General features: G+C 43.9%; 1 protein-coding gene across 3 annotated transcripts in view; it reads right to left on the reverse strand.

The window, feature by feature from the left end:
- PRDM5 (PR/SET domain 5) overlaps positions 1-18188 on the reverse strand; it is a 142047-nt gene extending 123859 nt beyond the window's left edge. For all 3 annotated transcript variants that reach the window (XM_024213049.2, XM_024213040.2, XM_024213056.2), the window contains exons 1-2: positions 17991-18188; positions 5756-5839 (exon numbers count right to left, since the gene is read on the reverse strand). In XM_024213049.2, the coding sequence (XP_024068817.1) occupies positions 5756-5839; positions 17991-18083 (177 nt within the window). In that variant the 5' untranslated portion in view covers positions 18084-18188. The remainder of the gene's footprint in view (positions 1-5755; positions 5840-17990) is intronic.
- Between the last annotated feature and the right edge of the window lie 7915 nt (positions 18189-26103).

A 26103-nucleotide genomic window follows, 5' to 3' on the forward strand; every position in this document is an offset into this window, starting at 1 on the left:
CAGCAGCTGCCACTCTCCGGCCACCCAGCTCTGAAGGCCACAGTGCAGAAGTAAGGGTGGCATAGTACGGTATTGCCATCTTTACTTCTGTGATGGTGCTGGCGGGATGCTGCCTTCAGAGCTGAGTGCCCAGCCAACAGCCACCACCCTCTGGCCGCCCAGCTCTGAAGGCAGCTCAGACGTAAGGGTGGCAATATCGTGATGCCCCTAAAATAACCTTGCAACCCCCCCCCCACACACACACACATACACAGCCCGTTTTTGAGTCAGGAGCCCCAGTTTGAGAAACGCTGGTCTCCCCTGTGAAATCTGTGTAGTACAGGGTAAAAGCACAGAAAAGACCAGATGTCACAGTCTATGACGCATTTTTTTAACAAAGTTTAAATTGGAGTACTAACACTTAATTCAATCAACTCCGGATTCTTAAAGCCATTTCAAAAACATTTAATATTTTAAATAAGTTTAATAATTAAGGGCTTGATTCTTCACTCACCACAAGCCACACCACCTCCGAGAGTAGTCCCACAGGAATCACTAGACTAAATGTGCAGCAAGGTGCTACTCAATGGGCCTGTTCCAAAGACCACTGAAGTAAATATCTTTGATTAGGGCTAAAGTGAGTAAGGGTGATAAAAATCAAGCTTAAACCAAGCACTTAATAAAATACATGAATCTATACTAAGTAACTGATGAAAAATTGTGATAAGAAAAATTATTACTGGTCAAATTAGGATGGCCATAAAACCCCACCAAAAGCATTTCTAGAAGAGTCAAAATTTATGCCAAAATTTGAAAATTAAAATTAAAATCAGGGTAGGGGAAAAACAACTGGAAACCCTATTTCCAATATTTGAGCTTGGATGTGGTGGTAATTTTAAATACAGGCACATACATTTCTGTGCATGATTGTGAGAATGGCAGGGGAAATAGTTAGACAAAGAATATTTCTGAAAAGAGGAGTAAACAAAGCTGCCTACAGACCCATTGAAGCAAACCATTTTAGAAGATGCCTTAAAATGTAAAAATTCTCTAAAGAATAAAAGCATCAGAAGAACATTCCATCATGTCATAGAAGAACTGCACACTACATTGCTGAATCCCATTTCACTGACATTGCAAGCATTAATCTTCTGAGCAAGAAAATATAACAAGCTTCAGTTCAAGATTTTTTTCTTCTATGAAATCTCAGAAATATTGTGAGCTGTTACATTGTGTATAAAAGGCACTTCTCCCATTCTAGCTCACATTTCTGATTAGCAGGAAAGATGATATAATTCTACCAAAGATTAAATTTAAAACTTTCAACTTTTCATACCTTGAACAGAAACATTAGGGGTCTGATCCAAAGCCCACTGAAGTCAATGGAAGTCAGGTCTTATAACTGTAACCAATTTGTCACTGCAACAGTGTTGAGAGTAAGTAGCAGAAACAAAAGCTCATTTCATTCTCTAATATAAATAAACATAAGCAGTAGCTCCCATAAAAAGACTGATTTCTAGCATGTGTCTGCGCCTCTCATATTTAATTTACAGCATTATTTTGGCAGATAGACAGAAGCCAAACCTAAAATATATAATGTTCATTGCTATAAGTGTATTATGTGCCAGCTTATCCTGACCAACATTTCTTCATGGTTTATCAGGAAATTTGGAAAGGACTAAGTCCTTCCAGTCCTCTCTGCATTAATGTTTGCCAAAAATCAATGCTAAAACAATGTTTGCCATATTCCAACATTACTCAAAATGAAAAGCCACTTGCTTGGTTTTGGGAAAATGAGAAAATGTATGCAAGAGAACACCTTCCCCCCTCCCACATAGCCTGCAGAAAACAAATACTGGGGGTAACATTAAAGTAGCCTCCCGAGGTAAAAAGTTATGTAAAATAATACGATGCCCAAAGAGTATTCTGTTCTGCCTTTATTTTCCCTTTGGACAAATAAAGCAAAGTTTAAAATTGCCATGCTTTGGATTATATTCTAAATAAAATAGATGGACTTCAGCATATGAATATATAAATTCCATCAGGGCATTTGGGTGGCCCTAAAAATTATGAGGCCAAAGCTCTCTTTCACAGATCATCATCAAAAATTAGTTGCATCTAAACAGTATGACATGCAGTTAGTCCAAGAGACTGATGACCTTAGACAAAAATGCGATAAAAAGTCCTGGTGCACCTTATAGACTAACAGACGTATTGGAGCATAAGCTTTCGTGGGTGCATACCCACTTCGTCAGACGTGTAAGGTGCCACAGGACTCTTTATCGCTTTTGACAGATCTAGACTAACACAGCTACCCCTCTGATACTTAGAGAAAATGTTTGAGTTAGAAATCATTTAAAAAAAATACAACTACTTGGTTATCTACCCTTCATTTTTTTCACCCCCTTAACTCTTCAATAATAAATTGCAAGCTGCAGCTCTTACTGAGTTGAATTTGACAGCTGAATCCAGGATGCTCTTGTATCAATCCTTTAGAGAGTCTCTTGAATGAGCAAGTGTAAATGTTTGACTTCTTCAAAAGAGTACAAGTTGCATAGGAATTGCAGGCAGAATAAGAATATTCTGTTATATATGACAATCACAAATATTGATATTCTCAGATCGTTATTTAACAAAACTACTGCAGATCACTGGAACACAATAATTCTTTTAAATACTATGTTTTACAAAGACCAAAGAAAAACATGGAAGTACAGTTCTCTTTCAGTGTGACCTTTTAAAAAAGCTCATTCAGAATGTTGTTCTCATCACAGATCAAGCACAGACCACATCAGACCACAACATATTGTGCACAACCAGAAACGTATGGTGGTAATATTTTTTCAGGTGAGCCCGGCAGAAAGACTACATTTCCCCTGACTTTTCTAGAAGATGGTCTCACTAAATGGAGGCTAAGATCACATATGACACAGTGAGAAAACATGTTCTGTCACTGTCCATATTTATCCAATCTCTGAAAAAGTAGAGCATTTTCCTTCTTAGCCTCCAAAAATGCAGTATTTTGATTTTACAGATTACACTTTCAAGTAATTTTGCCTTAATAGTCACTAAAATATGTATTCATATTACACTTGGTCCAAGTAAATGGCTACTAACTTAGCAAGCTATTATAACTGCCCTACAGAGTTTCTGGATTAACCATCTGTTTGGACTGTTCAGCTGCTTTTAACTTTATAAATTCCTGGCCCCAAATTTCAACTCCAGGCTACTCAGCATGATTAAAATTACATTATAGAACTTGTATTCAGATCAACTCTAGTAAACACAAACTGCCTGGGTTCAAACATCCAGGAAATCATAAAATTTGGCATGCAGGAATCTTTTCAAGACTCTCAAAACTAGGTTGGAGTAAGATGTCATGCAATGGTTTTAGAACAACTCACCAAAAAACCCTCATTTTCTGGTTTGCTATCAATGGGGTCATGTTAATGCTGTCAGTAAACACATGTGTTTGGCTTTTATTTTTTGCCTTACAAAGAAAGGATACATTCAATATAAACATCAGCAACAAGGCATTTGAAAGATTATTGCATTCCATGAGCAACCTAAGTTAGAAGGCCTTCATCTTGGTGCCTTTACCTACCCAATGTGTTCTAAAGTCTACCCCAGGTAGGATATCTTATTGATTGAAGGTAACCTGTAGAAATGTAGTGAAAAAGCGAGATAGTTCTACGATACCAAATTGTAGGGCATTCAGTACACAACTGACCTCAAATGCATATTTTTTTTAAATTGATGAAGGCCAATGAAATAAAGCCAGTTGCCATGACACCACAACTATCAGTTGCTCTCCTGGAATATAGAACCAACTCATACAAAGAAGGAACATAGGTGTGTTTGCACTGCATATATTCTCTCATAACCAGTCAAAACGAGAACAAATCAGTGGTGAAGACCTTTACAGGATTGAATAAACCATCCAATTGTGAACCTTTTGCTGTTCCCACATCACTAGATTTATACTGATTTGGGGTATCAGGAGGCTGTCTTTTAGCATTCTTTCACAAGTTGTTTAGCTATGCAGAATCTGATTTCTAGCATGCTTTTACAGATAGCTTGATTGTGGTGAGACCAGGTTATATTGTGTATGTAGTCTATGTTAATACTAAATTATTATTTTTAAAAACGCCTCATTTCCCTTTTAGTAAATGCATAGATAATTCTTTGAATACATGGTGGGAACGGGACATTTCATCTGCTGCCACACAATAAACAAGTTATAGTAACCTTTATGCCTCCAACCTCAGGAGGAGGGACAAGAAGCTGTGCACATCTCTCTCCACATTGAGGGAGAGCGCGAATTTTTATGAGCTTGTGCTGTGCAGATCTTTCTATACAGTGCAAGACAGTATTATTTTGGGTTTATCTCCCAAAAGGAGTGTACACGTGAGTGCTGGGTGAGTCCTCTCTCACAGAGCTGACGTCAGTCTGCGTCTGCAGCTAGGTGTGGCCCTAGTTGTGTGTGTGTGCTGCAAGAGGCTGGAGAACCTAATTCATTAAAACAAGGAGAGGGAATCCAGGCTGGTGGAGCAGGAGAGGTTCAGTGAAACCCCAGTACATCAGGTGACATCCCGGATGGGAGGAGTACAACCCGTCACAGCTATATATTGTACTGCAATTGTCATTAAAAAAAAAATGGTAGCCACCTGTATAACACAACGCCCAATTCATATCAATGAAGAGTTAGAAACATTTCCAGATTTACTGAATTCTGCTTTCAAATATCCTTGCTTAAAACAACTTGAATGTGGAAAGTGCTATATAAAAGTAATGCAGTTTTTCTGTAGCAACCTGTGGTATCTTGAGGGGAGCATGCCATAGAGTAGCTGATCCATGGCTCTTCCCGACTATCAGTCCCACAGAGCTCCACCCTCCCAGCTATGTGTCTCCAAAGCTTGAGGAGATTGTGCCATGCAGCCACTGCTCCTTCCCTTCTGCAATTTTTAGGCCCTTTTACAAGTTCCTTTCTTTATCCTCCTCTACACTTGCAGAATGGTGAGAAGAGAGGAGCCAATTACCCGCTAACCTACAGCACAGATCTACAATACAACTGGAACAGTTCGAAAGCAGCATGAGGCTGGGGCCCAAAAAAGCCTTACAGCCATGTTAGACTGCAACAGTGTTTGAAAAAGTTTTCAAACACTAGCAAATACAGGACCTAATCCTAGGTATCTCAAACCCAATGATCAGGCCACAAAGCTGCTCCCTAATGTAATTTTTTAATCTCTTCCATTTCAATATGTTTAGCTTTTAAAGGGGCATGGTCAGGCAAAAATTTTAATAAAATAATAATAATCATCATAACAAACAGTCTCTTAACCATCACTAACATACGTTGTTGTTGTTGTTTTAAAAAAGGCTTCAGCATTCATAATCAGCTTTTCACCTTGCTTGTTGTTTACTTTTTTCACATTCCTCAGCATGGATGGCAATTAGTTTCATTCTTAGGGCCTCATAAATTAGCAGGATTTAGGTGTTATTCCTTATTCCCTTAAAAGGAAATGATTTCCCTTAAACATATTTTTAAAAAAAAAAAAAATCAAAGAAACATTTATATTGATGTTAGGCTTTGTAAAAACTCCTACTTGGGGTCAAAATAGTCCCTCGAAGTTAATAAATTATTTAATATATAGTAATTAAGAGCCTAATTCTGCAAATGCTTTCTACTGAGTGTAATACCACTTTGGGATTACTCATGGTAGCAAACACTACGTGTGATAGTAAGCGTTTGCAGAATCGGCCCCATAGATCTCACCTCCCACATCAGTCTGCAGTCTGTGTTTTCATCCAGTTCTTGAGGCATTCGCTTCTCTCCTGCAAACGGGCCAAATTTTTCACCCTAAATAATGATTACACAAAGAATGCATGAGTTACCAAACTACAATCTTTTGTATCACCTTTAGCTTCAGAAGAAAAAGACAATTTTGTTCTATCTGCCTCCCATCCTCCTAAGGGTTGCAGCGGAGAGCTGGATGGCTAAAACTTAAAGTTCATACACCACTTTGCAAATTTAAGGTTGTGTCTATCATGTAGAACTACAGACATTATTGTACAATAAGCTAACGTGTTTGGGGTTTTTCTTTTCATATTTTGTGACATTGTTATTTTACAACAGTTTCCCCTACCACATATATCCTCCATTTGGCAAATAATATTTTTCTGTATTTTGAAAGAGGCTGAAATTCACATGACATTTGTTAAATAAAGAACTACAAAACGTCAGCACCAATATTATCTCTGCATAAGGTTATAAGAAAGTATTTTGCAACAGGCATCCTTATAAGGGGTAAAGTATTTGGCAGCTATAGAGTTTACATTAGATTTGCATGATTTCAACATTGTTTTTTGAAGTATCAAATCAAAATACTCAACATTGAGGTTTTTGAACATACAGAAAATCTGTTTAAGTAGCACTGAGCATGTACATGTCTATAAACTAATTCAAGACTATGTAAACAAAATAAAAATTGTAAAATATTACCTGTTATTCACAACACATGCCATGAACGTATGAACTGATATGTTCCCCCAACAGTTTTGTCCCAAACATATCACATTAGCAGCATGGTCAACCATTTAACTACAACTTTATTCCCATAATAGTGTTGTCTTCAGTTTGCAGCAACAGACCTTGTATATTGTTGGACTTCAGAATACTTTTTTGTTGTAGGCATTATCCTAACTGAAATGCTTTATGTTCCTTGCTCTGTGGCATAATTTTCTCTTGTTCAATAAAAAAAAAAAAAAGTGTTTTTATGTAGTATATTTTTAAATATATTTTTAAATATACATTTTTAAATATATGTTCTTCTCTACCATATCCCTTTCCTGCCTCCCTACACTCAATCAGATTAGGTGGCTTTTCAGCTTCCATGCTCTGTAACTTTCTCAGACTAACTCACAGAAGGCCAACTGGAGGAAAAACAAGGACATTTCAGAGATAAGGTTTGTTCGAAACAGCAGAAAAATACAGGCAATATAAGGTCAACTGTATAAAATGGTAGGAGAGAGATTAAAACGATATCGTGAAAAGTCCTTAAGATTTGTAATTCATGCTAGAAACTCCTCAATTTACCTGATACAGGTCACATTTCCACATTACATAATACCCAGTCCCTCAAAATTCTTCCAGGTAGTCACAGAATCATAGAACTGGAAGGGACCTCGAGAGGTCATCTAGTCCAGTCCCCTGCACTCAAGGCAGGACTAAGTATTATCTAGACCATTCCTGACAGGTGTTTATCCAACCTGCTCTTAAAAATTCCCAATGATGGAGATTCTACAACCTCCCTAGGCAATTTATTCCAGTGCTTAACCGTTCTGACAGTTAGGAAGTTTTTCCTAATGTCCAACCTAAACCGCCCTTGCTGCAATTTAAGCCCATTGCTTCTTGTCCTATCCTCAGAGATTAAGAACAACAATTTTTCTCCCTCCTCCTTGTTAACAACCTTTTATGTACTTGAAAACTGTTATGTCCCCTCTCAGTCTTCTCTTCTCCAGACTAGTTTTGGTGGGATGAAATTCCCATACTAGAAGTTAAGTATTCCAAACTTGTACAGGCTAACTGAAATGGCTATTCACTGCTGAAGCATAATAAAGTGATACAAGTTAACTGTGACTTAGCAGTGTCCAAAGACTGGATTTATAAACTGAGAACAGTTTAAGTGTAAAAAGATACACATGTGAATTGACACATACCAAAAAGTTCAGCTGTAACAGAAGGCATCAAGGCCCCAATCCTGCAATGTTTTACGCAGATGCTTAACTTTACTCAAGTAGTTCTAGCTAAATTGATATAAGCTATGTTTAAACAGACATGGGAGCGTCCACACACAAAGTTGCACTGGTTTAACTAAAGGTGTGATGTTAAACCAGTGCAACTTCTATGTTGTTTTGTGTCTGTGTGTGTGTGTGTGTGTGTGTGTGTGTGTGTGTGTGTGTGTGTTTTTACACAAGATCAAGGCCCAAATCTGCAAGGTATGGCTGTTTGTGGCTCCTTCTCCCCCATCTTTCCAAGACACAACACCAACATACTATTCAGCATTCAAGAGCTCCTGCTAGGGACACAGAAAGCATTCCCCTTGTATCCTTCTTCTGCAAGATGGACATACTCCTCCCTGACACCAAGATCTTCAGTCCCCTTTTACACTAGGCCATAGAAGGGAGAGTAGACAGGTGCCACCCAAGTTGGAAAGGATATCTATTCTTCCTTCCCACCAAGTCACAAGAGATAATGCCATGGGGCTCTTCATTATTTCATCCCACAATGCTAGGAGAGGGAGAGTAACGGTCAAGGATCAAACCTCTAGGAGGGAAGAGTGAGCATTTCTGGCAGCAATTTTGGGGAAGCACAATCAGCAGCATAGGCTGAAGTCTAGAGGTTAAGTTAGGTGCACATAAGTAAAAATGAGAGAGGAAGGAGACTCCGAAGCTAGAAACGGGATGATTACTGCACTCCAATAGCTGCAGCTGATTGCATGAAAAAGGCTCTGTGTTGCTATGCTCAGCCAAACCAATATTATAATAAATTAGTTGTCTTTATACTCCTAAGTATAAAAGACAATGAATAAGAGCTCCTGCTTTTAATCAAACAGAATCATCCAATCCCTTACTTTTCAGCACTGAAACCCCAGCAAATTAACAACTACTTATACCATATTGTGTATTGTCCTTCTCTAAAAGTTTGACTGAAAACTATATTTTATTTTTAGTATTTAATTCTCATTTTTCATTTCTAAATGTGAGTTTTAATATTCCACCATCTTTTAACATTAGTCATATACTAAAGCAATAAGGTTAGCAACGCTTAGAGGCCATTAGTCAGTCAGTCTAGTATTTGTAATCCATTTCTATTTACTGTCTCTCTCCATCACTGTGTCCCTAATACAATGTTTATTCTTGGAACTGGATAAAAGAACTTCAGAAATCTAAAGCACAGATCTAATCAGAGATAAAAACGTATCAACACAACCCAATTAAATATCTAAGTATTCTATGTATGAGTGCACTTTAAATAGGACCTGTCTGTCAAGGTAACCTCAGCTAAAAAGTCAACTTTTATAATTTAGTTCCTGTAAGCAAAAAGAACATAATACCAGATTCTCCTTTACACACAAGATAGCACTATAGTTCTAGAAAACACTGTTAAACCTTAATATCAGCAAGCACAATGTTACATACACTTAGGCCTTGTCATCACTTGGAAAAATTGTGCGGTATTTTTAAACACGTGCTAGCAAACATGTTAAAATTCTAGTGTAGACAAGGCAGCTGTAGCTTTAATGTGTGTTTCTTGGATGAGGTAAGGGGTTACTTTACCAGCCAAATCATGTTAAAACTGTAACTGCTTTGTTTACCCTAGTTAATATGTGTTTGCTAACACATGTTAAAAATACACTTCCTCCCCTGGTGTAGACATATGGATCATTTTGGTTACTGTTGATAAACATTTGTATAGCTCCATAATTTTGGAGGGTTCTGAACAGAGATCTTTAAAAGGTCACTAGTCAAAAGAATTTATAACATAAGGATAGGATTGTAACTTTGCAATCTTCCCCCAAGTAAAGGGAAGTGTTTAATAATACTAACTAGCTCTTACATTGCATAGCTGCACTGCCCCAGGAGCAGGCCAGCGTGTAGACTGTGACTGTCACAATTAGTTCCCTGGTTTGTCTCTTGATCCAGAGGCAAAGTAGTCTGTGATCGCCCTTCTCCAGCAGCAGATTACTTCTTTTATGTTGTCTTAGTTCCTCTGGCCAGAGAATTGTGGGGGGAGGAGAATCATGGTTCTGCCTACCTCCCCACTCCCACCCCACCCCTCGTTGCCCCATCCACCACCCACCAGCAGGGGCAGTCCTGCAGTGCCTGATCACTTCCCCCCACCCCAGCCTCCCCAGCTCTGTAACTGGCAATAAGGGTAGCCCATGCAGGGAAAGAGACAAACACAGAATACTAAGATAACAGACAAAGGAAGGGTCCTGGGAAAGGACAGATGAGGGTTAAGAGTATGGGAGAAGGAAAGAGATTACACAGCAGGCAATGTAAATTCTTGTATTTTAAAATAAAAGCTGCAAGAGGAATGGACAGCAGTGGAAGAGAAATCAGCAGTGGAAAGCAAGGCAAATAGAGTGCAGAAGAGAGATTTCAAAGAGGAAAGTGAGGACACTTGGTGCACAGGGAGGAGGAGGTCATTGCAGACAGCTGTGTGAAAAGAAGGCACAATGAGAGCAAGAAGAGACAGAGCAGCAAAACAAGAAGACTGGAGCCCAAGGGAATGATGGAGATGAAGATTAGATGTACACACAGGCAGGACCTAAAAGGGACCGTGTAAATGCTGGCTTTCTGAGGCACCATGTTCCTCATGCCTCACTTATCTCCATAACAAATGTCCTCAGCGTGCCATCCTTTGCTCTGAAACTGGATTTCTCTCCCTCTTGCACCTCACCAGTAACGGAAGTTCTGCAGGTCAAATTAGGCGCACAGCTACACCCATGCAGACCTCATTGTTTTCAGATTATGCCCTCAATGAGACCCTAGCAAACCTACATAACTCTAATGGTGCAGGGTTACACGGGGCATAATCTGAGAGCAATGGGCATAATCTGCCACATCGTGTGCTCAGATGGAGCAGGAGGCGGCGGCCTGGGAGTTGGTTGGGGTTTCCTGATGTAGGGCAACCCAATCTCATAGCAAGTTAGCTTCAGTGCAAGGACTGTATGCCACTGGCAGCTCAGGTGTACCAGAGCTCATCCTTCCTCTTATGGGGAGTGGCTGGCACAAAAGGCAGTAAAGATACTTTAGGCAACTTTATGCCAGTGAAGTTCCCTTTTGTAGGGGAATTCTCCACTGGGCCTTTTCCAGCCACTTACATAGCACAAGATAGCCTTAGCAGCACACAGAATCCAGCCCAAGGGAGCTGCATGGCTGAAGGTAAGGACATAATTTTATCTGCAGAACCTTAATTATTGATGGCAATTAACAATGTAGAAAGTTTGACTATCATGACCAGGTTTGTTTTGTGAGGATGACAGTGAGAAAACAATCTACTTACAAACTTTCAAAGGGAGGATGAGAAGCTGAATGTACCTATCTCAGGTACTTATATGGCCTCCATTATCACAGTATCTGATGACCTCACAATCTTTAATATAATTATCCTCATAGGTGTGTGAGGGAAAGAAGATTAGACAAACCATCAGTTTCCCAGGCTACAAACGTTTTACCATCATAGCTATACCAGCAACAGAAGGAGTTCCGCTGGCATGGCTAAACCACCCTCCTGAATGACATTAACTAAGCTGACAGAAGAACTCATTCTGTCGGCATAGTGTTGTATACACTGAGGATTTTACAGCACAGCTATGTCAGCATTAAGCCCTTTTTGTGTTTGTCCTCATTCTAGACATCCTCACAAGGAACATACAGAAGGCGGCACCTTGGTGCACATGATATTCTATGCAGTGAGGAGAAAGATAGCTTCTTGAAAAATAGAGATGTGTTGGACAGACATGGGCTCAAAATAAGCAGAGAAAAAACAGAATATATGGCATGTAATTTCAATAATATGAACACTGAAGAATTATCCTTGAAACTGGACAGGCAGACAACTCTGAAAATGCAAAGCTTCAAGTATCTGAGTTTTAGAGTCCAGGAAAATGGGGAAATGGACGATGAAATTAGAGCTAAGATAATAAATGTGTGGCCCAAATGGAGAGAGCTAAGTGGTGTAGTGTGTGACAGGAAGATACCAGTAAGATTAAAAGGCAAAATCTACAAAAGAGTGGTCTGTCCACATTTAATGTATGGCCCTGAGTGTTGAGCAACAAAGAAGAAACATGAGCAAATGATCTGTTCCACAGAAAGGCAAATATTGAGATGGATGAAATGTGTATGTAGAGACATGCTCAAATTAATACCAATAAATGCAAAAATGAGAGAATGCAGGCTCAGTTGGGTTGGTCGTTTTAAGCACAGTCCTGACAACTATGTGGTAAGAGTCCAACAGATCAAGAATGAAGGGAAAAAACCCAGAAAGGCCAACCCAAGAAGAAGTGGTAGGATGTCATAAAGGAAGATGATGTGTGATAGAGGATATGGCACTGGACAGAGCACTTTTGGAGGGCGGGGGGAGTGATGGAGGCAGGACTCGTAGATTTGAGGGGATTAATGCAAGGGAGAAGAGCTGTGCCAGCGCTAGGGGGTATGATTTTTTTTACACTCTTAGCTGACATATGCAAACAAAACTTTGTAGTGCAGACTAAGGACAGGTCCACACTACAGCCTAAAATTAATACAACTTATGTCGCTCAGGGATGTGAACCCCACACACACACTCCTCCCAAGTGATGCAAGCTTCGTGCTGTCCCTACTGGCACTATGTTGGCAGGAGACACTCTCCCGCCAACACAGCTTCCGCTTCTTGCCGAGGTGGAGTAATTATGCCGACAGGAAAGCGCTTTCCCGTTGGCATAGCACGTCTTCACCAGACACGCTACAGCAGTGCAGCTGCACCAATGTAGTATAGACTTGCCCTGGGACACTGACTATATCTGTCCCTGGGTCAGTTAGCTCCACTATTTTACATTTATACAAATCCTTTCATCCCAAAGGATCCCCAGGCACCTTACAAAGTACCTACAGGAATCACTTCACCAACCACCAAAATGCAGACATCTCTGGGGTGGAACACAGCAATAGTTTCATACTGCATAATGTTGAAGGACAAGAAGTCAGGAATTCTGTGATTCATACACCAATCACACAAAACCAATAAACTTCTACTGCAACCTTTAGGCTACATTTACACTTGGAGCTGGGAGTGTGATTCCCTGCTTGAGTATACATACTCATTGTGACAGAATACGCCCCTGCGTTCTCATCCTACACACTAGTGTAATATTTTTGCACAAGGCGTGTCTTGTGAGGGATCATTTAAAAACTGAATTTGCTGATCAGTAATATCATGGCAAAATGCACATAGCAGTGTTATATGTGAATTTATAAACCAACTGAGATCATGACTAAAAGTATGTTTTCCAGATAAATCTGGTGAGTGGCTAAACCAATTCCTCAGAGACAAAGAGCAAGCTCATGCTTCAACCAGGTGTAAACAAGGCTGACGGACCATTACTTGATAAGTGGCCATTCTTTGGCAGGAAATGGTGGGGGGCAAAAATACATTTTAGCAAAGAAACAGCATGGAGTTTCCTTCCACAGACTGCCTGTTGCCTTGCTCTCAGCAAGAAATGCTTCTCAAAAGGGGGCAGGACTAAAAAAAGAAGGGGCAGAACCCCAAGACACTTTCTCTCTCTCTCCCTGCCTATTGCATTCACTGTACCTGAAGAGACAAAGGAAGCAGCCACTGGACTCTGGGGGAGGGGTCCTGACCTAAAGATTTGGGTCAGTAAGATTGCTGAAAGCATGGGGTGAGAAAACTTAAACTACATTAGATTCATAGCAAAGTTAAACACCAGTAAGTGTTTTGTCTTTATTTTTCTTGTGACTACTTCTGACTTTTTGTCTAATTACTTGTACTCGCTTAAAATCTCTCTCTTTGTAGTTAATGAACTTGTTCTATTTATTTCAGCTTGAACACACTGGATTAGACAAGTGTCTGGGTAACAAGTTGTGTGCATATTATTCCCTTAAAGGAATAACGGACTCAGTGTATCTGCACTGTCCAGGAGAGGGTTGGGCAGTACAGGACACACATTTCTGCAGGAGAATCTAGGACTGGGAGCGTGTTGGGGTCACCCGGTGGTAATATTTAAGGCTGGTAAGAGCCAAGGTGTGGCTGGCTGGCTGTAGCACACACAGACATAGCTGGGAGCGACTTACACATTGGAGGCAGTTTGTGAGCAGTCCAGGCTGGAGGATACAGCAGCAAAGCATTGTAAAGGGCACCCCAGGTTAGAGGGCAAGGGTGACACAGCTTCTCATTGGTCTGGATTGTACCCTGGTATATCACACTCGTGCTGGCTCTCATCAAGCTAGCACACTAAAAACAGCAGTGTAGCCACAGTAGCAGGGTAGTGGCCAGTGGCCGCAGCACAGGCTACCCCCGGGGTACATTCTCAGGGTGGCTAGCACGTGCCACAGCTGGTCGCTGCCTGCGCTACCACGGCTACACTATTTTTAGCATGCTAGCTCGATGAGAACTAGCATGAGTAGGTAGGCGAACTGGGAATCACACCCCTAGCTCCAAGTGTAGACGTACCCTAGACCAGTGGTTCTCAACCAGGGATCCGGGGCCCATGGGGGGGACCCTCCTAGCAGGTTTCAGGGGGTCTGTCAAACAGGGCCAGCACTAGACTTGCTGCGGCCTAGGGAAGAAAGTCGAAGCCCCACTGCTTGGGTGCTCTCCCAGGGCTATAAAAAACCCACCTCCACAAAGGTAGTAGCTCCCAACGCTGGTGCACGTCTACACTGCCACTTTACAGCGCTTAAATTTGCAGCGCTCAGAGGGATGTTTTTTCACACCCCTGAGCAAGAAAGTTGCAGCGCTATAAGTGGAAGTGTAGACAAGGCCTTCATCGAAACACTACAGCACTGCAGCTGCAGCACTGTAAGTGAAGACTTGCCCAAAGACCTGAATTTTAAAGTGATTTTTTAAAAAGTTGCAGGCATTTTTAAATGTAAAAATAACCTTGTCAGACTTGGAGAGGAAACAGAAGTTGTAGGCAGCTAACCAATATGTCCTGCAACACAATGGTCCTAGAGGTAAGTAACAGCCTTTTTTGAGGACTACAAGTTTCTTTTCTTCAGATATATACACATTTACCAGTTCTAGCAAACAAATATTCTATTATATGCCAATATATATTAACTAATACCAGATTCTTACACTTCATTTCCTCTCAAGTCAAAAAAAATAATGAATGAAACAGTGACTAAAAGGAGACAAACTGCCATATCACTAAAATGGCAGAAAACACAGTAGGGATCAACTTTAAAGAAAGTCAGGCAACAACAATTGATCTTGTTCCATCTCCAGCAAAGCACTGAGAAACCAATAGTGCCAATGCTTATGACTGTATCAAGAGTTTTGTGATATTGGGTGTTTGAATTAAAGTCTAGCTGATAGAGAGAAGAGATTACATGAGAATCTCAGCTTTCATTTAAAAAAAATAAAATAAAATACGAAGTTTCTAGCCCTTGTAGTAACAGAGAAAAGCTTGAAAACATGACCTGAGTGCAACCTAAGGGCTCACACCCAAAGGCAAATTAAAAAGGATGCAAAATGGATTACCGTATATACTCGATCATAAGCCGGTTCATTTATAAGCCAACCCCCCCAAGATGGATAAGTAAAAATGGAAAATTTTTATAACCTGTTCATAAACCGACCCTATAATTCAAGGGTCAGCAAACTTTGGCTCCCGGGCCATCAGGATAAGCCGCTGGTGGGCCGAGATGTTTTGTTTACCTCGAGCGTCCGCAGGCACAGAGGTAAACCTAAGTAAACAAAGTGTCCCGGCACGCCAGCTGCTTACCCTGACGGGCTGGGACAGCAACTGGTGGGGAAATTTTGGGGGCCAGAGGGGAGAAGCTGGGAGTCAGGGGAGTAACCCCTGTGACCACCCCCCACATGACCCCACCCCTAGCCCAGAACCCCCACACTCTCCCCATCCCATCCCTTCCCACCTTATCTGGAGAGGATGTCTCTGACCTGGCTGGAGCTGCTCTGGCAGGCTGGGCAGTGCGGCCACAGCCTGCTCCGGCAGGCCAGACCAGGCAGCGCGGCCACAGCATGTTCCAGTGGGCTGGGCGGCACAGCCGCAGCGTGCTTCAGCGCCCGGGCGGTGCAGCCACAGCCTGCTCTGGGGGCCGAACGGCACGGTTGCAGCCTGCCAGCTCTGGAGCTGCAGCTGCTTCGGAGGCTGGGAGGAGAGCAGCGTGGCCAGAAGCGGAGAGACTCTGGCCCCACCTCTTCCCTTCTCTCTCTGCTGGCTGTGCTGCTTCTTCTTGCTCCCTCTGTTGCGGGGAGGGGCTGTGTCCCACCTCTCCCTCTCTATACCCATTCATAAGCCGATCCCCTTCTCTGGTGCTTCCCATTTTTACTACAAAAATTCGGCTTACGAACTAGTATATATGGTATATTCTTTTAAAAATCACTCGATTTTTGAGGGGCGTGACATTATTTTTGAGCAATTGGGGTTAGCAATACTAATGATAACACAAGGACATCTGAAAGGAGCACTTTAACCACAGGAAAGAAAGATACAGTTAAGATGTCAGACAACACAGAGTACACTACAGAATTTGATACTCAAATATATGTCTAATTTCACATTCAGCACCTCCTCCCAAAAATTGTTAATAGAATGACTTTGGTGGCCATTACAATAGATAGCTATTATATAGTATAATTAGTATTGTTCTCCCTCTGCTGAGGTAAGCTTCCCAGTGACATGGAGTCTGGTTACATCCTATGAACAATTTATTTTATTTATGCATGTACACCAGTCCTGGAACAGAGGTGGTCACAAATAGCATGCAGGCTAAGTCCTTCTTTCAGGAATCTCAGCCATACACCAATGCTTGGTTCCCAGGAAGTAACACTGGCCTCGGTTGACCAAGGAAGAGAGCAAGGTCTGCTGCTTACACAGATACCTCTACTCAGAGCCTTGCATAACAAAACTAACAGCAATATTTAGCATGCCTTCCTAACATTGAACATTTGCCGCCAAACTAAGAAAAAGTACTTGGAAGGCTATGTGTAAAAGCACCACCTGGTGACATCTGCCTAAACAATATGGAGAAATTCTGGCACTTAGTGTAGGGAAGTTCTACTTTCCTTTTTCACCAGTTTCACAGCAGTGAAATTTATACTTAAGAGAGAGGGAAATCAGGCCCAAAATTGTAATGACTATTGAAATAGATAATTTTGATGAATTTCACTGTATTCTATGGAGTCAGGTGAATTGCACACACCACAAGAAAGCCCGAACAGCACCTCTCTCAAACCAATAAGATCCAAAAAATCCAAGAAAAACAAAAGGTAGAAGCTTAAATTAATGTGGGACTGATCATTTTAGTTCTATACCACTTCAATTATCTAAATATAATGGGGAACACTGAATATTTCTGGATAACTGAGACTGTGGATAATCAAGAGAATTCTCAATTTAATTAACAGATGTCAGGGGATGTGACCTGTTTTGAATAAGAGGGATTTGCACTTAATTGAGGTTTCAGCTGTATCACATCTTTAGCAGGCACAGTTTCATTATTCTGCAAAGCAAATTAAATCATTTATTCTGATAAAAGTGAAAAAACAGCAAGAGTTTGGTGGGGAGGGAGGTATATTTAGATGGAAAATGAGATGAAAATGGAGAAATAGGTCAGGACAGGGGCACTGCCTGGGTTTTAAAAACTGTTTTAAAACACAAATAAAAATGCAACACCAAACCAAAATAAAAACATCCTACTAACCCCTTCCTATGCACACGATTAACCCACTCTTTGCTTATGCATGTACAGGGGCGGGGATTTGCCTAGCTGGGCTAACCATTTTATGCCACTCCCCAAAGAAACGAAGATTCCTAGGGGACGGTGCCTTTTTGTTGTTGTTTCTGATCACGGTTTCAGTCCTTGCGTGACAACAACAGATTCTGTGAAATGCACCAGAACATGCTTCAGTTTAACACTGTGGTTTTTTCATTTCAGCAACACACTGCCCGCTGCAAAGCAGACGGTGGAGAGAGCTCTGGCAAAGAGAGAGTTTGGGATTAAGTTTGAACTCGAAAACCCTGCAGGCAGCGAGAGGAGAAGGCGCTGCAGTGAACTCCGGTACTACGTGGCAGGCTTTCTCTGGAGAACCCAGCATTTTGGAAACTAAGCGAGGGGGGGCGGAGTAGCTTGCAAGCTACACAGCTGCCCTAGCTGCTTCTTCAATACACCCACCAGACAGCGCACAGCCCCCTATGCGCCCTGGTCTCCCCGTCATGCCGACCCCATGGATGCCGAAGAGCAGCAGCGAAATCACCCACCTTTTTCACTCTCCGGGCCGTATAGAGCCCCATCCCGTCCTGAACTTTAGACGACTTCAGGGCAAACCTGTCCGGCACGTACATGCCCAGCATTTTGCACTGACTCGGGCCGCCTGCTAAAGGGGAGAAGAGTTAACAGGGTCTTTCATTGCAAAGGGCAGGAGATGGGGGAGGGGGCAGGGACAGAGGGGCCGGTTGCAGGATTACCCCGGCTGGCTCCTGGAGGAGAGGGGCGGAGTCAGAGGCGGCTGCAAGAGCTGGATGGGAAAGCCTGGCCTCCAATTGGCTGAAAGTTGGTCGGGGGAGATCTCTGCAGAGAGAATGGGCCGCTCCTTAGGGCAGCACCGCGGCGGGCGGGGGGCTGCAGGGCCGGGGGGGGGGGGGGCATTTTTTCAGCCGCCCCAAATTGCACACTCCGGGGCTCAGTCCCAGACTGGCCGAAAACAGGAGATCTGGCTCCGGATCTTCCGGAAGTTCAGTGATGTTCTGATCCAGCGCCGCTTATTTCAGCCCGTTAGAGACAGAGAGGCAGGCAGGCCCACACGTTTGGACCCGACCCTTTGGCGGTCTTCAGGGAAACGGGAGAGGGAGCTTAGGCTGCTCCTGGCCCGATTTTAGCTCAATAAGTTAAGATCCATAACTTTGAGATCCTGCATAATATTGGACAGTCCTTTGCCAAATGCCATGCATGGATGTGACTGAAACCCTGCAACAATGAACACACTGCCACTATACTTCATTGTATTATGCAAGTTATGAATAGGAGTACTTGTGGCACCTTAGAGACTAACAAATTTATTAGAGCATAAGCTTTCGTGGGCTACAACCCACTTCTTCAGATGCATATAGCGTGAAACATATATTGAGGAGATATATATACACACATACAGAGAGCATGAACAGGTGGGAGTTGTCTTACCAACTCTGAGAGGCCAATTAAGGAAGAGAAAAAAAACTTTTGAAGTGATAATCAAGATAGCTCAGTACAGACAGTTTGATAAGAAGCAAATGTGAAAATACTTACAAGGGGAGATAGATTCAATGTTTGTAATGGCTCAGCCATTCCCAGTCTTTATTTAATCTTGAGTTGATTGTGTCTAGTTTGCATATCAATTCCAGCTCAGCAGTCTCTAGTTGGAGTCTGTTTTTGAAGTTTTTCTGTTTTAAGATAGCCACCCGCAGGTCTGTCATAGAATGGCCAGACAGGTTAAAGTGTTCTCCCACTGGTTTTTGAGTATTATGATTCCTGATGTCAGATTTGTGTCCATTAATTCTTTTGCGTAGAGACTGTCCGGTTTGGCCAATGTACATGGCAGAGGGGCATTGCTGGCACATGATGGCATATATCACATTGGTAGATGTGCAGGTGAACGAGCCCCTGATGGTATGGCTGATGTGATTAGGCCCTATGATGATGTCACTTGAATAGATATGTGGACAGAGTTGGCATCGGGCTTTGTTACAAGGATAGGTTCCCGGGTCAGTGTTTTTGTTCAGTGATGTGTAGTTGCTGGTGAGTATTTGCTTTAGGTTGGGGGGTTGTCTGTAAGCGAGGACAGGTCTGTCTCCCAAGATCTGTGAGAGTAAATGTGAGAGAGATCCTTTACAGTCCAAGTAATGAGAGACATCTGACTTCACTGGGACTCTGCACAGGTGCAAGAATCCATCCAAGCAGATCTTGAAGTATTGGAGCCACAATTTGCCCCCCTTGTATTCATGACAAATGTGTTGCAGAATCAGAAATAGAAAATATCAGGGGGTAGCTGTGTTAGTCTGTATCCTCAAAAACAACAAGGAGTCCGGTAGCACCTTAAAGACTAACAGATTTATTTGGGCATAAGCTTTCATGGGTAAAAAACCACTTACACTTCTATTTCTCCTAGGTCCCCAGTCCAATGCCTTAAATTCAAAGGAACTTCCTTACTCTTCTAGCACCCCTCTTCCTCACTCACCCTCCATCCTGTGCACTGAATGACACAGGGGTCTCAAAACAAATAACATGTGATCATGTAATTAAAGACTATCATAATGCATATGCTCAAAGGGATCATATTAAACAACCTTAATTTTGGCATTTCCTTACTTCTGAGAGCTTTAAAACCCTTAATATTTGTAACTTGGGGGGGTTGGTTTGTATATATCATCTTAGGTTTCTGTTTTTTGTAAATCAGAAATTACATCATGTGGAACTATAGTGACTCCCTGTGCATGGATCATCAGCACATTTGGAATCCAGGACCCTTAAGTACACAGCACAGACTTCTACAACTTGAGCTAAAGATATTACTGGTGCCAGTAGTAGGTGCTATGTGGATCAGCCACTGGAAGGAAAGCAAGACACTTGCCATTGACTTACTCCTCTATTAGCTAACCAATAATTGTGTATTAGGAACCAGAAGCCTTGAGTGCTAGTCCTGGCTTTGGAAGAGAGAGAGAGAGAGAGACAGGTCTAATGGTCACAGTCAACATAGTCAAACATATACATCTGGCATTTTCATTCTGAAAGGCAGGCTGGCCGAGTGGCTGAGACTTGGGATCTGCTTAGTGTCTTTGAGCTCCTCGTATACTATACAAGGGACATAGAGAGACAGAGGAGCCCTGGAAGGAGAACCTGAGCACCAGGGCCATTTAAGGTGGCACTATACAGCTCTCTCCTCACAGCCTGCTATGCTGGGGACAAGAAGTGGCAGTCAGCACAGTCATTCGGAAAGAGAAGAGGGGCAATGGCTAGAGCACTCTAAGGCCTGGTCTACACTACGAGTTTAGGTCGACTTTAGCAGGGTTAAATCGAATTAAGCCTGGACACGTCCACACGACGAAGCCCTTTCTTTCGACTTAAAGGGCCCTTTAAACCGGTTTATTTACTCCACCTCCGGTGAGGGGATTAGCGATAAAATCGGCCTTAGCGGGTCGGAATTGGGGTAGTGTGGACAGAATTCGACGTTATTGGCCTCCGGGAGCTATCCCACAGTGCTTCATTGTGACCGCTCTGGACAGCACTCTCAACTCATATGCACTGACCAGGTAGACAGGAAAAGCCCCGCGAACGTTTGAATTTCAGTTCCTGTTTGCTCAGCGTGGAGAGCACAGGTGACCACGCAGAGCTCATCAGCACAGGTAACCGTGATGGAGTCCCAGGATCGCAAAAGAGCTCCAGCATGGAGGGACGCACAGCAGTGCCGCGTGAAAATTAAGGAGCTAAGGCAAGCCTACCACAAAGCCAGAGAAGCAAACGGAAGGTCTGGGGCAGAGCCACAAACATGCCGCTTCTATGCGGAGCTGCATGCCATTCTAGGGGGTGCAGCCACCACTACCCCAACCGTGTGCTATGACTCCGTCACTGGAGAAACACACAGGGAAGCGGGTTCGGGGTACGAGGAAGATGAGGATGAAGATAATGTAGATAGCTCACAGCAGCAAGGAAGCGGAGAAACCGGTTTCCCCAACAGCCAGGATATGTTTATCACCCTGGACCTGGAACCAGTAACCCCCGAACTCACCCAAGGCGTGCTCCCAGACCCTGAGGGCACACAGGGGACCTCTGGTGAGTGTACCTTTGTAAATATTACACATGGTTTAAAAGCAAGCGTGTTTAATGATTAATGATTAATTTGCCCTGGCAATCGCGGCCAGTACAGCTACTGGAAAAGTCTGTTAACATGTATGGGGATGGAGCGGAAATCCTCCAGGGACATCTCCAGAAAGCTCTCCTTCATGTACTCCCAAAGCCTTTGCAAAAGGTTTCTGGGGAGGGCTGCCTTATCCCGTCTGCCATGGTAGGACACTTTACCACGCCAGGCCAGTAGCACGTAGTCTGGAATCATTGCATAACAAAGCATGGCAGCGTATGGTCCCGGTGTTTGCTGGCATGCAGACAACATCCGTTCCTTATCGCTCTTTGTTATCCTCAGGAGAGTGATATCATTCACGGTCACCTGGTTGAAATGGGGCGATTTTATTAAGGGGACATTTTATTCAGAGGTGCCCCTTCCTGCTCTGCTGAACAGAAATATTCCCTGTTGTTAGCCACGCGGTGGGGGGGAGGGGTGAAGTGATCATCCCCGAGAATTGGGTGTGGGGGGGAGGGGGGTTAGTTGGGTTTGTGCTGCATGTTAACCCGGAAACCGCAGCCCCTCCTTTTACATTGCAAACCCATTTTAAATGGCCAACCCAATGGGTGCTTGATATGGGAAATGAGGGCGCTACTATTTGAAACCATTCCCATTCCCACATGTTAAGAAGGTTAAAAAAGCCAAAAGACTGTGGCTTACCATGGCTGCCTGCAAGCTGAAATCTGTTGCCTGGCACTGCGTGAGTGATCTCTCACACCAAACCGGCAGGCCCTCAATATAAGAGGAAAAATGCGACCTTGTAACGAAAGCACATGTGCTTTGTAATGTGAACAGTAAAATTTAACGTGAAAGAGTGTACCCATTGTTCTCTAAAATGTGTCTTTTTTAACCACCTCTCCCTTCTCCTCCACCAGCTGCAAATGTTTCTCCTTCACAGAGGCTAGTGAAGATTAGAAGGAGAAAACAGAGGACGCGGGATGATATGTTCACGGAGCTCCAGATGTCCTCCCACGCTGACAGAGCACAGCAGAATGCGTGGAGGCAGTCAATGTCAGACTACAGAAAAGCACAGTATGAACGAGAGGAGAGGTGGCGGGCTGAATCGCGGGATGAACAGAGCAAGTGGCGGGCTGAAGATGATAGGTGGCGTCAGCTTGCAGACAGAAGGCAAGAGTCGATGCTCCGGCTGCTGGAGCATCAAACTGATATGCTCCAGCGTATGGCTGAGCTGCAGGAAAGGCAGCAGGAGCAGAGACCGCCGCTACAGCCCCTGTGTAACCAACACCCGCCCTCCTCCCCAAGTTCCATAGCCTCCTCACCCAGACGCCCAAGAACACGGTGGGGGGGCCTCCGGCCACCCAGCCACTCCACCCCAGATGATTGCCCGAGCATCAGAAGGCTGGCCTTCAATAAGAGTTAAAGTTTAAAACTGCAGTGTGTCCTTTTCCTTCCCTCCTCCCCCACCCATCCCGGGCTACCTTGGCAATTATCCCCCTAGTTGTATGATGAATTAATAAAGAATGCATGAATGTGAAGTAACAATGACTTTATTGCCTCTGCAAGCGGTGCTCGAAGGGGGGGAGGGGAGGGTGGGGTGGTTGGTTTACAGGGAAGTAGAGTGAACCGGGTGGGGGGGTGGAGGGTTCATCAAGGAGAAACAAACAGAAGTTTCACACCGTGGCCTGGCCAATCACAAAACTCATTTTCAAAGCTTCTCTGATGCGCACCGCGCCCTTCTGTGCTCCTGGTGTCTGGCTGCGCGTAATCAGCGGCCAGGCGATTTGCCTCAACCTCCCACCCCGCCATAAATGTCTCCCCCTTACTCTCACAGATATTGTGGAGCGCACAGCAAGCAGCAATAACAATGGGAATATTCTTTTCGCTGAGGTCTGAGCAAGTCAGTAAGCTGCGCCAGCGCGCTTTTAAACGTCCAAATGCACATTCCACCACCATTCGGCACTTGCTCAGCCTGTAGTTGAACAGGTCCTGACTACTGTCCAGGCTGCCTGTGTACGGCTTCATGAGCCATGGCATTAAGGGGTAGGCTGGGTCCCCAAGGATCACGATAGGCATTTCAACATCCCCAACGGTTATTTTCTGGTCCGGGAAGAAAGTCCCTTCCTCCAGCTTTCGAAACAGACCAGAGTGCCTGAAGACGCGAGCATCATGTACCTTTCCCGACCATCTCATGTTGATGTTGGTGAAACGTCCCTTGTGATCCACCAGGGCTTGCAGCAGCATTGAAAAGTACCCCTTGTGGTTTATGTACTCAGTGGCTTGGTGCTCCGGTGCCAAGATAGGGATATGGGTTCCGTCTATCGCCCCACCACAGTTTGGGAATCCCATTGCAGCAAAGCCACCCACTATGGCCTGCACGTTTCCCAGAGTCACTACCCTTGATATCACCAGGTCTTTCATTGCCCTGGCAACTTGGATCACAGCAGCCCCCACAGTAGATTTGCCCACTCCAAATTGATTCCCGACTGACTGGTAGCTGTCTGGCGTTGCAAGCTTCCACAGGGCTATCGCCACTCGCTTCTCAACTGTGAGGGCTGCTCTCATCCTGGTATTCTGGCGCTTCAGGGCAGGGGAAAGCAAGTCACAAAGTTCCATGAAAGTGCCCTTACGCATGCGAAAGTTTCGCAGCCACTGGGAATCGTCCCACACCTGCAGCACGATGCGGTCCCACCAGTCTGTGCTTGTTTCCCGGGCCCAGAATCGGCGTTCCACGGCATGAACCTGCCCCAGTAACACCATGATTTCCACATTGCTGGGGCCTGTGCCTTGTGAGAGGTCTATGTCCATGTCAATTTCCTCATCACCTCATCATCTCGTCACCGCGCTGCAATCGCCTCCTCGGCTGGTCCTGGTTTTGTTTTGGCATGTCCTGGCTCTGCATATACTCCAGGACAATGCGCGTGGTGTTCATAGTGCTCATAATTGCTGCGGTGATCTGAGCGGGCTCCATGATCCCAGTGCTAGCTATGGCATCTGGTCTGAAAAAAGGCGCGAAACTAGTATCTGACGGACGGAGGGAGGGAGGGGCGAGTGACGACATGGCGTACAGGTACAGGGAATTAAAATCAACAAAGGTGGCTGTGCATCAGGGAGAAACACAAACAACTGTCACACAGAATGGCCCCCCCAAAGACTGAACTCAAAACCCTGGGTTTAGCAGGCCGTTGATTTCACGGAGGGAGGGGGAAGCAAATGAATACAGAACAAATCTATTTTTTACATCTTAAGCTGGCAGACGACGGTGCAGCATGACTGATAGCCCTCGGCATCTTCTGGGTGCTTGGCAGAAAATACTGGGCGCTTGGCAGAAAATAGCATACTATGACTGATAGCCATCATCATCAAGACAGTTCGATAGGACTGAGCATGTCTGCCCAGGTGCCCTGATTGACAGCCACTGCAGTACGATGACGACGGATACCAGTCGTAATATACCATCTTCTACCAAAAGGCAAGGGGCTGCTGCTGTATGCAATGCAGCCCCACGTCTGCCAGCCCCATGTCTGCCAGCACCCAGATCGCCGATGAAGGCTACCAGTCATACTGCACCGTCTACTGCCAAAAGGCAATTAGCTGCTGCTGTGTAGCAATGCAGTACCACGTCTGCCGGCACCCAGAGGACATATGGGTGAGCTGAGCTGAGCTGGGCGGGCTCCATGCTTGGCGTGGTATGTTGTCTGCACAGGTAACCCAGGTAAAAAGGCGCGAATCTATTGTCTGCCGTTGCTCTGACGGAGGGGGAGGTGCCTGACGACATGTACCCAGAACCCCCCGCGACACTGTTTTGCATCATTCAGGCATTGGGATCTCAACCCAGAATTCCAATGGGCGGCGGAGACTGCGGGAACTGTGGGATAGCTACCCACAGTGCAACGCTCCGGAAGTCGACGCTAGCCTCGGTACTGTGGACGCTGTCCGCCGACTTAATGCACTTAGAGCATTTTATGTGGGGACACACACAATCGGCTGTATACAACCGATTTCTATAAAACCGGCTTCTATAAATTCGACCTAATTTTGTAGTGTAGACATACCCTGAGTCTGGTAATTCTGCACTGTGGAGAAGCCCACAGTCAGTCTGCTGTAAGTTAGAGCAGACCCCAGGGCTCCTCCAAGTTATGCTGGGGGCTTTAAGTCATCTTTGCACCCCCTTTCCAGGTCAGTACCTTCTGTGCTATACTTCCTGAAAGATGCATCCCAGAGTCTGGTCCTTGTTCTATTCCTAGCCCAGCCATAAGTGACCTGGTGTAACCTCTATGTAGTATGCCTGTGATTTTAATCACAAGTCTTGCAGTATTTCATGTTTCTGTTAAAAATCCAGCTGCTGGAGTCAAACGATTGCATGAAAATCTTAGTTTTCATTTTAAAAGAAAAACTAAGTTAATTCTAGACCTCATGGTTGCAGAGAGAAAAAATAACTTCAGTCATTAGCTGAGGTCACCCTAAAGGCTCAGAAACCAGAATGTGAATAAAAAGAACCAAAAAATATATATATTTAAAAAATCCCATGAAAAAAAAACCCA

The sequence above is a fragment of the Terrapene carolina genome, unplaced genomic scaffold (genome assembly GCF_002925995.2).
Source record: "Terrapene carolina triunguis isolate 2854851 unplaced genomic scaffold, T_m_triunguis-2.0 Scaffold66, whole genome shotgun sequence".
NCBI classification, from domain to species: Eukaryota; Metazoa; Chordata; order Testudines; family Emydidae; genus Terrapene; species Terrapene triunguis.